We start from the raw sequence: 14516 nt of genomic DNA, 5'->3' as shown, positions 1-14516 counted from the left end.
ATCTCTACCTTGCCTATCGCGCCGCCTGTTGACTGTACGTACCGATAAACTATGTGTCCAACCTGTTTGTACATGGAGGCTTGCTCTCGTTCACTCACAGTTCAAAGACCTGGGGTACGTACCCATCTATCTCTCTCTCCGCGCTCCGTATCGCGCCTCTATCTATCTTTCAGTCTAGAGCCCTCGTCCATCTCTCATGGGGTATCTCTCGAATCAATCCCGCAGGGGATCTGCAAACCCAGTCCATGCCCGGGCTTGTACCCGAGGCGACGGGCTTGGGCTGAGGGTGAAAAAAACTCAGACAAGCTTGTCCTCCCCGTCTCGATATATAGACTCTCGATGCCCGGTTTCTGATCTCATATCCCCTTTCCCTTCCCATCCAGTCTTACCATCTTACCTGACTCGGGGCAAGAGTTCTTGGTCAATTCTTGACTTCTTATTTCCAATCTCTAGTGACTCGATCCTTTTACTTTACTTCTATATCCTTGTATCTCTTGAGTGACGCCCTACGCTATTCCCACTCGACCTCGTCGACCTCGACAACAAACTCCATCACGAATCGATAACCGAGAATAAAAACTTTGCCCACCATGTCTTACGTCGAAGTCGGTGCCCCGACACCGTTTAACGGTACCAATGAGGAACTCGGCGGTGACTCCAGTATGCATCAACACCAACACCAAACGCCAAGCTTCTAGTATACTAACAGACATCTTTTACAACAGCCACCGAGAACCTCAACCAGTGGTACCAGTCTGGTGATCAGGCCTTCATCCTCGTCTCCGCCTGCCTCGTCCTCCTCATGGTCCCCGGCATCGCCTTTCTCTACTCGGGTCTCGCCCGCAGAAAATCCGCCCTGTCCATGCTCTGGGTCGTCATGATGTCCTTCTCCGTCATCGTCTTCCAGTGGTACTTCTGGGGCTACTCGCTCGCCTTCTCCCAGTCTTCCGGCAACCCCTTCATCGGTGACCTCAAGCACTTTGGTCTCATGAAGGTCTGGGGTGCCCCCTCGGTCGGATCTCCTCTCGTCCCCGCCCTCCTCTACTCCTTTTACCAGATGATGTTCTGCGCCGTCACTGGTGCCCTCACGATCGGTGCCGTTGCCGAGCGCGGTCGCGTCATTCCTAGCATGGTCTTCATCTTCTGCTGGGCCACCCTCGTCTACTGCCCTCTCGCTTACTGGGTGTGGAACGCCAACGGCTGGGGTTTCAAGAACGGCGTCCTCGACTACGCTGGTGGTGTCCCCGTCGAGATCGGCTCCGGTATGTCGGCTCTGGCCTACTCCTGGGTCCTCGGCCGCCGCAACGAGAAGATGATGATGAACTTCCGTCCTCACAACATCTCCCTCATCACCCTGGGTACCATCTTCCTCTGGTTCGGCTGGCTCGGCTTCAACGGTGGCTCTGCTTTCGGTGCCAACCTCCGTGCCGTCATGGCTTGCTGGAACTCGTGCCTGACTGCCATGTTTGCCGCCATGACCTGGTGCCTGCTCGATTTCCGTCTGGCTCGCAAGTGGTCCATGGTCGGCTGGTGCTCCGGTACCATCTCTGGTCTCGTCGCTGCTACTCCTGCCTCTGGTTTCATCGACCCCTGGGCCAGCATCATTCTCGGTGTTGTTGCCGGTGTCGCCTGTAACTTTGCCACCAAGGGTAAGTCGATAAACTATCTCGCTCAATTTCATCACTAACAATTTTTACAGTCAAGTTCCTTGTCCGAATCGACGATTCCCTCGATGTCTTCGCTGAGCACGGTGTCGGCGGCATGGTCGGTCTCATCTTCAACGCCTTCTTCGCCAGCAGCTCCATCATCGGCCTCGACGGTGTCAACACCGGTGCCATTGGTGGCTTCATGGACGGTAACTACGTCATCATCGGCTGGCAGATCGCTGCTATCGTCGCCTCTTCCGCCTACGCCTTTGTCATGTCTGCCGTCATCGCCAAGATCATCGACTTCATCCCTGGTCTCAAGCTCCGCGCTTCTGAGGAGGCTGAGCTCCTTGGTATGGATGACGACCAGCACGGCGAGTTCTCCTACGATTACGTCGAGGTCCGCCGTGACTTCCTCGCCTGGAGCCCCCAGCGTGACGAGCCTGCTGAGGATGGTGATGTCCTCGAGCCCACCCACGGCATTCAGGAGCATCAGTCCATGATGAACACCCCCAGCCTGTCTGACGCCCGCAAAACCCCCTCCATCGATAACACCCCTGAAAAGGTGGTTCCCGAGAAGCAGGCTTAGACGCTTTCTCATGGAGGACTTTATTTTGCGACTCAATCTTTTCTAGCGGTATAGAGAGTGTGTGCTTGGCCATTTTTCCTTATTTGTTACACTACACACAATGGTCGTTGGGAGTAGCCGGCAAAGGCGTTTACGGTTTTTCGAATCTTGTTCGCAATCTACTACATCTTGATTTTAATACCCGCAAAGGCACATGTATATCTATCTGGCTGGCTTCGGAAAAGTGATTCCAAGTAGTCGAGGACGCACATACAATCCCTCTTTGCAGTCTGATACTTTAGATAGTCATGGAATCAGAATGTCCATATCTTTGAATCTTAGCAGCAAGTGAATTAAATATCCATGTCTATTATCCAGCTTTGAAGTGTTCCCAAGTAATCAATCCTATAAGCTTAAAATGTAGTGGATCTGGCATCCATCGTTCCCAAATGCCAGTCTTTGTTCCCAGTTTAAATATGAATAAGATCCGCTGTGACCCTGCCACCCCTTACTATGATGATATCCTACATCGTACACAGCCTAAATACCCCTCTATCGTACACACTTCAGGATGGGGGCACACCGTCCGTCACTTGGCCGTAAGGTAATGTCGGGTAGTCCCCAAAGCAAGCATACTCAAACTTGGCCTTGTCCACCATTTCTTCCTGCACCTTGAGGAACGTCTCCAACTCGCACCAGCCGTCCTTGCGGTCGGCGTCACATTCTGGGAAGCTCTTGCCCAAAGGAAGAGTCCGCTGGTTCAGCACAAAATGGATGTACTTGGTCTCCTCTCCCTCCAGATAACCAGTCCTGTCTGGTGAGACAGGCTTGGGTGCCTTGATAATCTCAATGTCCAGACGGGCACCAAACGGAGTTACGTGAGCCACCGTGAAGTTGTGGTCTCCCGGATACTCATCGGCTGGGAGCTTGTCGGCAAACTGGCGAAAGCCAAAGGCAGTCAGGATGGAGACAATGTTGGTGTCGTGAGAAAAGTCAAAGTAGAGACTTTGGTTCAACGGGAAGGTTTCTTCCATGCTGTCAAGTGTCGTGTTGATCTGAGAGCCAGAGTAGCCCAGCGTGTGGTTCTTGAGTCGCGCAATCACCTCTTGTTGATAGCCGAGGCCAATCGCCCGCTACAAGTTGTCAGCATCACTTAACCACATAAGAAGGGGGAATACTTACGCCCACTGGGCTGTGAAACCCGGCGCCAGAGGCAAAGGCGAGGTCAACCGAATACCCAAAGCCCTGCCACTCCTCATAGGTAAACAGGTCGCAGAACATGCTGAAACCATACGCAACCGTCTCATAAGGACACATGGTCTGAGCAGCATACACATCCGCGGGGGTCCATTTGAGTCCCTCAGTCATGTTGTTGAACCGGTCGGTAGCTGGATGTACAGTTAGTGCCATTTCAGTCAGTCGTTTTAAGTAAGGGGCATACCATCTTGCAGATACTTTTCAACCCAGGTTGACACGGGCGACTTGTAGTCAGCCTTGGCTGCGTTGGGGCAACCGAGGCCACCGGCAAGTGAGTTGTTGAAGCCGGGGGCCTCGATGATTACCTCAATGGTAGCATTATTCGTCCTGACAGGGTCAATATGCGGTTTCAGCAGTGAGTGTCCGTTCACCTACCATTCCAGGCCGAAGAAGCCAGCCATCCAGTTCTCAGCCGACTTGAGCATTCGGTCTTGGGTCTGTTCGAGTTAGCTATGAGACTCTTGGGCCGATGCTGATTTTTCTGGATACAACATACTGTCGTTCTGACGATGAGCTTGCTCTGGGGGTTGTACAAGCTGCCATACATGTATGCATGCAACACACCTGTTGAAGAAGATTAGTGTTGAAGCTTAAGGCTAGACCTATGCTTGCTTACCAGACTCGAAGAGCTCCTGGCGGCCCCTTGGAACCAGAATGGCGTAGCCAAGTTCATATTTCCAGTCATTAAGGAAGGACAAAGCTCCCCTTGTGTTGAACTTGCCAGAGGCATTGGCGAGACGCTCACCCAGCTCGGCCACATTGGAGCCAGGAGTTGGGTATCGTGCACCATGACGCGACAGCATCTGAACCTGAACAATCTCGGCACCCTGGGGGATAGGGTACTCATCCACACCAAAGCCGGGTGAGGGCGAGTAAGGGCTCAGATAACCCATCATCTTGAAGATGCTCTGGTTGCCCTCCTTCATGCCCTCGATGGGGATGGAGGTCTGAAGGGGCTCGTTGGGGACAAAGGTAGCCGTAGGCTCAAAGACGTGAGTTTGAGCCATAAAAGCCGGCTTACCGGTAGCCGTAGCGCCGGGCCATAACTGCGGCGAAGTCTGGAAATACTGGGGCACCCGGGGTGGGTCGCAGCCGGAGCCGGAGAAGGCATACGGAAGGCTGAGATAGAGGTTCGAGCCCAGCAGGAGCACGACGAGCCCAGAGAGGAGCAGCGTCATATTCCGGTAAGTCCGAACTGGACCTCGAGGCATCACAGGGGGGACGGGAGGCGGCCTATGGCCATCGTCGTGGCTGTCGTCCTGATGCACGAGGTGGTAGCCATCTTTGGGCTCGCGAGGCGCTGATGATGCCGCCATTGTGATGTAAAACCAAGGCGAATTGCGATGGCAGGCCCGAAATACGATGCGAGATAGATGGCTGTCTCAGTGAAAACGCACGAGTGAGTAAGTGCAGCCTCTCAGCCAGCCCAGGCGAGGGTCTGGGGATGTCCCCCTTGGAGCCGCTCCAGGGGCGGAAACAGCGGCAGCAGCGGGCGCGATGACAAGTCCTAGCCACTTGGCGCTGAAGGAATGATCGATCTAGGGCCTGGGATTGGGGCAATCGAGTCGATGAGCGAGTATGCGTCTCCTGCTGATGCCAGGTGATGCCTGTGGAGGTGGTTGAGAGTAGTGTATGTAGCGTGGCAGCCCTGGCGCGCGCCGTGGAAGGTAAGAGCGGGAGATACCTTCCGTGGGTCACCTCAGCCAGCCCAGCCCCTGTGGCTTTCGGCTTCTCGATGTTGCGTAGAAAATAAAGGGGGACCGTGCGCAGGGACCAATAAGGTTCCGGGGCTGACACTGTGCATCCCCGGAACGTGCCTTTGAGATGGAGAACAAGGGGAGGGGACGGGGATGGAGATCTCCAAGACGCCGCCGCGCTAGCCACCAACCGTCAGCCAGGGCAATCGAAAAGAGGCGCAAGGGAGAGAGCTCCAGTGCGATGGCAGCGGTTTCGAGAGGCGTCTGCTGGGCTTGCTAGGGGGTCCTGGGCGCGTTTCCAAGGCCAGAGTTATCATCCTTTATCTTGCACTGTGCCACACACTGTGACGTATTTGCTTTGTATGGTCCACTAAGATCCGCACCTTCTCTCACGTTTCCACCTCACCTCACCTCAACCTGGGCTTCTAATCTCTTCTCTCATCCCAATTCGCATCCATCGTGCACCCCCGTCCCCATGCATGGCTGAATCCACGTTGGACCCGATCTACCCAAGAACCGTTCACCTGCGCTAATGGCAAGCCAACGGCCAACGGCCAAGGCCATGGCCATGGCCATGGCTCTGGGAGCGGGATAGTCGATCCTCATGGATACGGACGTCTTCCGTAGGTCGTGAACTACCTACAGCGCGGAGTACCTTATCCCGTCATTGAGACAACTCGCTGTCATCGACCCCATACCCCAGGTCAGGAGCCAGCGCCTCTACCCTGAATCTCTGACAGCCGTCACTTTTCGGGGTGGGTTCTACCATCTGCCATGCCTGCCTATCGCGGCCGCCATCTTGTCATTCATTCTTGATGTCCCGTCTACATCTACCTCCCGATCATCGAGCACACCGCCTTCACCGCCATTGAATCGTAATCATGACACGCATGGGGGTAATCATGTCGAGACTCCCTCGTTTGAGGAGTAGAGATGAGGAATGCAAGGCGAGGATGGAGACAACGACAATCACGCCGAGATGACGATACAAAGCAATTTCTACCAGCAGCGGAAACAAAAGCAAATCTGTCCTGCCATCTGACCAGTCTACCCTACCAATTTGGGCAAAAGCAACTCCGGTTCTAGCGCCGATAGACCAACAACCAGTCGATCGAGGAAACTTGTCCGTACTCGGTACACAGTTCTTGTCTCCTTCATCGACGCCTTCAACGCCCTCAATCTCGAGGTGAGGGATGTACACTTGCCGCCAAAGGACATCTTACATGCTGGCGAAACTCGGCAAAGAAAAACAAAAGTTATCGATCTAAGCCTGCATGACACATCAACCGCCTTACCTTCATCTGCCGAGCCTCTCACGTACGCAGTACCTGTGCTGCATAGAGCAACTCACACCCCAGCAATTCGAAACCCCTACCTTTAGAGCTCTTGTCTCATGTCAGCCCTCGAATCAAGTGGCCTCTAGCCTCCCGCCCTTCTGGCACGAGAGATCCATTTCACGGCGCCCGCGCCCCTGCGGTCATGTGCAGCCGGCCTGCAGCAACCATGCAGATGCCAGTTTCCCGCCAGTTTTTCTGAAAACAGGACTACTGTATCCCTTGTCTTGATATTTCGTCTGATCTTGGTCAAGATGATGACCTTCAATGGCTTCGCTGCCAGCCACCGCCACATGCAGTCATTCAAGTTGGAGTCCGATTCGACGCTGCAGTGCTACCTAAAGGACCATCACATTGCATGCCCCCTTGAGCCTGTCGATCTAGGTTCGGTCATCTGTGTGCACCGCCTGAAGCGCCATTCCCCAACCCAGCAAAGTGCGAGACGCAGGGTCTATGCTAGATCTCAGTCACAACCCAGCCATCACATCTCATTTCAACAACCTCTTTGTTCCTGAGAATCTTGATCGATGAAACGTCTCATCTCTGCCACATTGGGAGTCAATTCGTCACAGTCTCTGAAACAAACAATAACAATGTATTAATCTCAGGTCTATCAGCCTGGCCCGCGCCGTTTCCGAGCGCCCCATTTCAAATACCAACACACAGGATCGACCAAGACAAACCAATGCTTGTTGCTTTTCGTGACCAGGACACCGGTTAAAGACATATTCGATACCAGAATGCATCAAGGGAACCATGCAAGCCCGAACTTTTGTTTTCTCTCCCAATACCCCATGCCCATGCCTTTGCCTTCAGACGCCAATCCATGGAACCCCTTACCTTTTTTCGATGCGCCCATGTTCCAATCTCGTTCGAGTACCGATACTTTAGGTGCGGTCGACAGATGTCTCGAATGAGGAGACGTTGGATGTTGCGATCTCCCCTGCCGCGAGTCTCCCTCCCCTCAGTGGCGTGGGGCGGGATGATGCCAGGTAGATGCGGTTTCAATTGGCCTGAGACCGGAGCGGAAAGAAACCGTCCGGCATGGGCTCAAGATGCCAGATCTTGGGAGCCTCTTGGTTGAAGGCGGCAGACCACTCCTGCATCAGGTCGACGGGAAGCTCCCAACCAAGGTCATCATCCCGAAGCCTCATGCGCACAAGGTGTCGACGCTCCCGGGGCGCCTCACCGTTGACAAACCCTTCCCGTCGGTGCAGGACAGCCAGGTTGTTGATGAAGTGAATGTCGCCGGCCTGGGTGCCGATCTCGAGCTGTGCTGCCTTGGCGATGGCCTCGATGGCGTCGAGGGCTTCCATCTGTCGTGGCGTAACGGTTGGCAGGTTCGCCGGGCGTGGGTGGACGGCATTTCCCGTGAGCGCCACTCTGCCAAAGTTCATAATGACTCTTCCCTCGTGATGGAAGAGGACCGGTCTGCACTGAAAACGGGGACTGTTGTGTCATACTGTCAGTCTGGGCGTGTTCCCCCACACAAAGCCACCGATCCCGTCTCGGGCACTTACATGGCAAAGGGCCAGTCAGATCGGGCCAGCGTGCGAATCATGTCGGGGCGGCTGGCTGCCAGGACGTTGTAGACGGTGTAGGCCGAAGCAATGATGCATTTGCCTCCCGACGCCGCCGTGTTTCGGGTGAGCCAGCTGACAACGTCGCCGGCTTCCTCATTGTGGAAGGTCCGGAGAGCAAGTTAGCGAGCCATGTTCCCTTCCCTTCCCGCGCGGGGACGCGGACGCGGACGCGACGATCTGGAGCCGAGGGGACTTACAATGGGAGATGTGGAATGACGATGGTGACCGGCCTTGAGCTTGGACGAGTTGTCGGCGACGATATGAACTAACAGGGGCAGTCAGTTTTGGGAAAGGCCACGAGCAGGCATCAGGGATCAGCCGAGTTACAAACCTAGCATGTTGCCTTTTCGGTCCTGTCGACCATGGCGATTCGCAATGTACGACTGAATGCCAAGGTACATGACCGTCAGATCCTCGATTGAGTACTTGAGTGGATCCAGGCCGCGGATAACGCCAAAACCCTTGCCGTCATGGACATCTCGGCGAATTTCGTCCAGTCGTGGGCCGAGGGTGGGAAGGGGAAAGTTGTCTCGAGAGACGAGATCTCCGTCAAGGCCCAGCGCTGCTTTTGGGTTAGTATGTTGGTCCAACGACTAACGGAGCGACTAGCCTAGGGGCCATGCCGCCGTTGGGGAGCCACGAGACACCAGAGGAACGTACCTTTAAAGACCCGCAGAGCATTCTCAGTTTCCTGCAGATCCGACTCACTCAGAGTGTGGATGTAGTCCGACTCATCCGCGAATTGATTGCCAGTCCAAGCCATGGCTTCATCGAGAATCCGTGGCCACCCCTCAGGGAGTCCTGCCGGCGCGTCTGCGATGCGATTCGCACAGCCAGCGGCCGCAAAAGATGGCCCAACTACTGGGGCTAGGCCAATGGTGGGCCCGGCTATGGAAGATGCCATTGCGATGGTTTCTGGTTGTGAAGGGAGAGTGTTTGTTTCCAAGTGTCAAGTTCTGAAGCTGAACTGCTTCCCGTGTTAGTTTGCCGTTCAAGGGCAGACGTGAAGGGGGGCTAAGAACCTACAAGACGCAACGAGCAGTTGTCTAATGCTGGTGCAAGACAAGAGGTGATGAACGAATGGAAGGGGTTGTATCAGATGTCAGATGTGAGGTGTTGTTGAAGAGGTGATGGAGAATGTCAGAAGTGACAAGAACGGCAACGGTGCGAGACGGCGGGTTTAAATGTCTTGGACAGTGTCTCGAGGAGAGGGAAGGCACAGAGGAACAAGCAACAAAAAGGAGAAGGTCCGTCGTTGATGGTATCGCGGTCTGTCCTGGGTTCACAGAGAGATGACGTTGGAGGCGCTTGTTGATGAACCTGGGGACGGAGCGAAGCGAGACAATGACGAAGAGACAGAAGGGGGAGATGAAGTTGATCAAGAGGAGGAAGGCAAGGACGACTAGAGAGAACCGGAGGAGCTATCCTTTGTGGACAGAAGAGGTAAGTTGAGAGGAGCTGCTCTTGAACTAATATAGCTCCCGAGATGATCCCTCTACATGGACGGGAGGCTTGGGATGGGACAAGAGACGAGAGGATAGGTGCCTTGTGCATCATCCATACAGTTGCTGGTTTCGTTACTTCTTCCACTCTCAAGCAAGGTGAAAAATTTTCATCTCTCACCTCGTCGTTGTCGTCAACTGCTTGCTTACCTTACACGATAGGTAGGTAGACCTTGTCTACCGAGTGGCTAGAGTTGATGCCAGGGGTAGGTTGAGGATTAACGGGTAGCTACTTGAGAGATACACAATGCAACCCGTTGGTATACCCACCGACGGGTGAATGCCTTTGTACCAGAGGGGAACCGGGAGAACGCAGGACGAAGGACTTGCTTGATTAACTCCATGTCGATCCTGAAGCAAGCAAAAGAAAACGACCATCTAGTATACACGCCCAGTACACCAAGCCGATTACGGGAGCGGCAGGAGAGAAGGGGAGGGGGGGAAGAGAGATGTCCTCTTCCTCTCCTCTCCTCTCCTCGACTACTAACTATCAAGGCAGGGCCTGGGGAAAGACCCCCCCCCTCCCCCGTGGTCGCGAGTCTAAAACAAGACGAGGAAGCAAAGCAAAAAAGAAAAAAAGTCTCTATGATGAGGCTAAGGGGGGAGGTTAGAAAGGAAAAAGTAAGCACAAAAAGAATAAGAAACGAAAAGGTTGATCTTGGGTATCCATGATTTTTGGCTAACCTGAGTACAGCTTGTCAGTGGCTTGCGCATTTTCACCAAGGACCTGGCCTTGTACCTAACATGAGTGGTCCCTTTTTTTATTTTTGCCATGTTTAGCAAAAGAAATAGGTAACTGGGCTTGAACATGGGGTGTCTGGCTCTAGAAACAAACGGTTTCGCACTAACAACTCAACCTTGCTTGGTTCATTCAAGGGTGGTTTGTGAGCTTTCTGAAAGAAAATAAGCAGAGGCGTGGATTTAGCGCCGAGTAAATGGAAAAGGGAAAAGACAGGGATGTAGGGAGGCAGCAGGACGCTTGCATCGCTCTCATCTCGCAATGCTCCTGGTGTTGCTGCTGTCGTTGCCGCCGCTCATCTACCGCTTCTTCTTGTCCCACTGTAACACACACAACACGGCTTTGACCAGGTTCCTTGTTTGTCCAACATCTCGGGAACTCTGTTGTGCAAGCAATGGATCTCTTCCTCATGTATGTATGTATGTATGTGTGTACAGTATCTGAGTGCATGCCGTTGGTCGTGGCTTGTGAGCAGCCGCGCAGAGCCCGCGTCTGTGCTCTCCGACAACGTAGCATCCAAACTGGTGTCTCGGACAGAAAAGTCCACCTCACGGTAGCCGCATGCCCAATATCGGCCGCGGTTCTGCGCTGCGCTGCACTGCAAACAAAACCGCACCGTGACGGCGCCTTCTCCCAACAGCCAGCCAGCCATGTACTTGGACTATGCCTCATTTCGTCTCTCCCTTCTCCTTGCCGTGGGGGGACACGCGCTGAACAGTACAATACAGTACAGCAGGGCACGGTGCGACTGCAACTGATGAACGAGACAACATCATCCATTGGAGGACAAAGGCATGCGCTCGCTGGCTGCCAGGCTCGGCCCGTCCGGCATGGTCTCCCCGGGCCCCGGGCCCCGGCCGCCTTCAATAAGACCGTCCCGACCTTGATGCATCCCATCCGCCATCCGCCATCCGCCATCTGTGTCTGGACGGACGGACAGACGGGTGACACACCCGCCAACGCCGCAACCCGCCTCGGTCAAGAATCTCTCGGCTGTTGCTGTGGGGGGCCGTTCTCCGCTCACCGTCCTTTGTAGATCCCTTCAACACATCCCGTCCTATCCTGTCCTGTCCGTCCTTCAGCTTGTCCTTCCCGTCAAACGCCAGTTGCCACCACAACTGAAGCTTGTTCCGAGACCGCCATCTTGAATCATTCTCGATCCATACCTCCCGAACCGATTCTCCTTGGCTGTCTGCCGCCTCATTGTACCGCCATCCCTCGGGAACTCCTAGGACAGCATGCACGCCAGAGCCAGAACCCGCCTTTTGTCTTCCTTTTCCCATACCATTCCATTCATGCCACGCCATGCCATGCCGGTTCTCATCTCGGGGTACAAGCATTAATGATACGAATGCCGCCATAATCACCGCCCTTGTCATTATCGTCATCGTCACCATCATCATCGTTATCGTCGTCAGTCTCGACACGCCCTCCGTTCTCGACCATCCTGCAGCCTCATCGCACTCAACACAGAGGCATGTCATGTGTGGTGTGCTGCTGCTGCTGTACCTGCTTCTCCAATCGATGCCAACTCTGCATCCCGTCTTGTCTCGGTGGGGGCGTTCCCTGGCCTCCTAGCCTCCCTCACTACCCCTGCCGAGCCCCAATCAAATGGTAGTCCGAGGCTGCCAATTTGCTTCAAACAGCTGGCTCACGAAAAAGTAATCATGCTCATACGCGCCTGCTTGTCGGAGTTCTTCCCACTCCGGCCCTATGCCATGACAAGGTACGTTAGCGCTGCCCCGGTGACTTGGTAATGGAGAGATTGAGGTGTGGTGTGGTGGGCCTGACCGGCAGGACAGACTGGGGGTTTGGTTTGTTCTGTGTTGGATTTGGGTTTGGGTTTGACTTACGATTCCGCCTGGCGCAGCTGCTTGTGGTATGTACAAATTTGATCTTTTCCTCATCCAGGCCTGCCAGGGTTCGCAGGTCCTGGTCTTTGCAATCCTCCGAGAAGGGGTAGATGCCCTTGTTGCAGTAGTGGAAGTGCGCTAACAGGATGTTGGCTCCTAGTTCACGCCCACGAGGTTAGCCCCCAATCCCCCTCCGCATTCGAATCAACAAAAGGCTGGGCTTCCTTACCGAGATGGTACTCCTTAACCTTCTCCTCACGCGCGAAACGTCGCTATCAAATGACGCGTTAGTAATCCGCACACTCCGCCTGGCACTCCCTTTGGCCTTCTTACCTTCATGCCGTGCTTCTTCGCATACCCGGCATCGTGCGCCGTGATCAGAGCCGTGTTGTGTAAGAGGATGAAGACTACGAGGTATGTCACCAGCCACGTGCTCTGCTTGTTCTTGGACATCATCTTCTGCAATTTGTCTAGCAGCTCTCTCCGGAGTCTCGTTTGGATGTGGTGGATCAAGATGAGATCCAGCTGAGCACCAAGCACTGGCGGGAGGGGAATCATGCCGTGGTTGGGGCTTGTCTCGTCCAGGATGTCACGACGCATGCCCAGAGTTTCATTTCCGACAATGAAGCTTGATCTCGTCGTCAGACGGACCGACATCCAAAGCATCAGTGTCTGGTGGAGAAGGTCATGGCACTCTGTCGAGGTCGACTGGTCCTGGTATATGTGCCAAGCGCGTTCATACGTCTTGAACAAGAGGCCATTACGGGGGCCGAGCAATCGTCCGAAGGCATCCTTCATGCTATCTCGGATGTGGTTTTGATACGCTTCCTTCACCTCTTCAAGATTCACCAGTGCATATGGTGGGATCGAGACCGATCTCTTGGACCCTCTGTAGTCCCATGTGCGCTCCAGCTTGTCGCCAGTCTGGGGGATGAATTGTCGAACCTCAATTTTGACGCACTTGGCTGAGAGTCCATCCGAGATGTAGATGGTCTTGAGCTCGTCTGATGCCCAGTTCTGAATTGGGTCCGAGATATTGTTGTTCCACCTTCGTGTCCATTCATAGCCAGGCACTTGACCGGGCTTGAACAGTCGAATGTCTGTGATCTTGTACCTCAGGCACGGAAACCGTCCTGCCCTCGAGTTGGACACCTTCTTACAGGTTAGGCACGGTCCCCCTTCCTCATCAGGATTGTTCTCGCACTGAAATGATATCATCAGTTTCTAGTCTTCACACCAAGTTGGCACAAGCGGCCAACTTCTCATGACTTACGCGTATTCTTTGCATTCTGCATCTGATACAAGACCCTATTTTCCGAGTCTGGGCGGTTTGCTCGCGAAGACTGGGGTCCTTGAATGGGCCTCGCTTTCCACCTCGTTGATTGGGCAAGATGATCTCGAAATTGGGTTGCTGATCCAGGAGGTGAACTTCAGGCCATCCGCTCTGCATAGCATCTCCTCCGAGCTGCGCAGTTGGGGCCATGCAGTAAGGAGAAATATCCTCAGCCGTTACCAAGCCATGCGGGGTCAGACCAGTGGTGCTGACGAGATTGGCATCGGGACCATATCCAACCTGTGCAAGATTCTGGGTCATGAGATGCTGGCCTGGTATCATTGGCTGGCCTTCCAACTGGGTCTCTTGCTTGAGAGGTTGGTTGGGGTAGAAGTCGCCTGCCGGCATCTGGTGCTGCTGACTTGGGCCAGCATCGCTAACCAATGGCGCTGCCAGCGTCGTCTGGTCAGGCAACAGAGGAAAGCTTGTCAAAGGAGCGCTGGTGAGGTCGGGCTGCTGGTAGTCAAAAGTAGACTGTGGCTCCAGACCAAGGACCGTGTCGGTATACGGTTCAGGGGGCACAATTTGCAGTGATGGTTGCTTCTCCGCCAAGTACGGCGTGCTCTGGTCGGGCACAACCGCTGGTGTGGTGGAAAGTTGTTGATACCCTTCAATCCGCGTCAGCCAGGATCATTGGCGTTATATGAGGGCCGCCAATGGCGATTCAAAGTGAGACCAAGGAATTGGTTGCATACCATCTGGTTGTCTTAGGCCATACCCACAGCAAGGGCAGAGGAGCAGGCTCAAGTCAGCTATACGTCTGGTTATCGGTGAAGTCGATGACGGCCCAGAGGCCGAGGCAGGGTCGTCCCAGCTTGAAGACGAGCCATATTGTTCTTGATTCTGGTCAAAGGGAGTCGACACGGGAAGCTTCTCCAAGGATCCCTGCGATGAGGTTGATCCACGCTCAGGGGCCATGGGAAGTGACGACGAGTCTACTCTTCTTCTCTTTCTACAATGCTCCTGGTCGAGTATTTGGTGAATTTGATAGCCAGACGTCAGTC

The 14516-nt window shown here is 54.3% G+C and overlaps 4 protein-coding genes across 4 annotated transcripts; 1 reads left to right on the top strand and 3 right to left on the bottom strand.

The window, feature by feature from the left end:
• Positions 1-590: 590 nt before the first annotated feature.
• On the top strand, positions 591-2571 carry NECHADRAFT_65650 (uncharacterized protein; the record flags this gene model as incomplete). The annotated part of the gene is made up of 3 exons (XM_003054248.1): positions 591-660; positions 726-1649; positions 1700-2571. The coding sequence occupies 3 exons, from the start codon at positions 591-593 to the stop codon at positions 2233-2235; spliced, it is 1530 nt and encodes a 509-aa protein (XP_003054294.1). The 3' UTR covers positions 2236-2571.
• Positions 2572-2780: 209 nt separating this feature from the next.
• NECHADRAFT_31557 (uncharacterized protein) lies at positions 2781-4649 on the bottom strand (the record flags this gene model as incomplete). The annotated part of the gene is made up of 6 exons (XM_003053537.1): positions 2781-3347; positions 3397-3602; positions 3656-3798; positions 3847-3908; positions 3968-4035; positions 4088-4649. The coding sequence occupies 6 exons, from the start codon at positions 4647-4649 to the stop codon at positions 2781-2783; spliced, it is 1608 nt and encodes a 535-aa protein (XP_003053583.1).
• Positions 4650-7506: 2857 nt separating this feature from the next.
• NECHADRAFT_90117 (uncharacterized protein) lies at positions 7507-8989 on the bottom strand (the record flags this gene model as incomplete). The annotated part of the gene is made up of 5 exons (XM_003053536.1): positions 7507-7951; positions 8023-8177; positions 8283-8350; positions 8417-8647; positions 8746-8989. The coding sequence occupies 5 exons, from the start codon at positions 8987-8989 to the stop codon at positions 7507-7509; spliced, it is 1143 nt and encodes a 380-aa protein (XP_003053582.1).
• A 2944-nt stretch (positions 8990-11933) lies between these two features.
• NECHADRAFT_31799 (uncharacterized protein) lies at positions 11934-14430 on the bottom strand (the record flags this gene model as incomplete). The annotated part of the gene is made up of 6 exons (XM_003053535.1): positions 11934-12037; positions 12180-12273; positions 12389-12451; positions 12513-13382; positions 13453-14120; positions 14208-14430. 6 exons carry the CDS (start codon positions 14428-14430, stop codon positions 11934-11936), a joined length of 2022 nt encoding a protein of 673 aa, XP_003053581.1.
• Positions 14431-14516: the final 86 nt, after the last annotated feature.

The sequence above is a fragment of the Fusarium vanettenii genome (assembly GCF_000151355.1).
Source record: "Fusarium vanettenii 77-13-4 chromosome 1 genomic scaffold NECHAsca_1_chr1_3_0, whole genome shotgun sequence".
In the NCBI taxonomy this organism is placed as follows: domain Eukaryota; kingdom Fungi; phylum Ascomycota; class Sordariomycetes; order Hypocreales; family Nectriaceae; genus Fusarium; species Fusarium vanettenii.
This window is presented reverse-complemented; position numbering and strand designations above follow the sequence as displayed.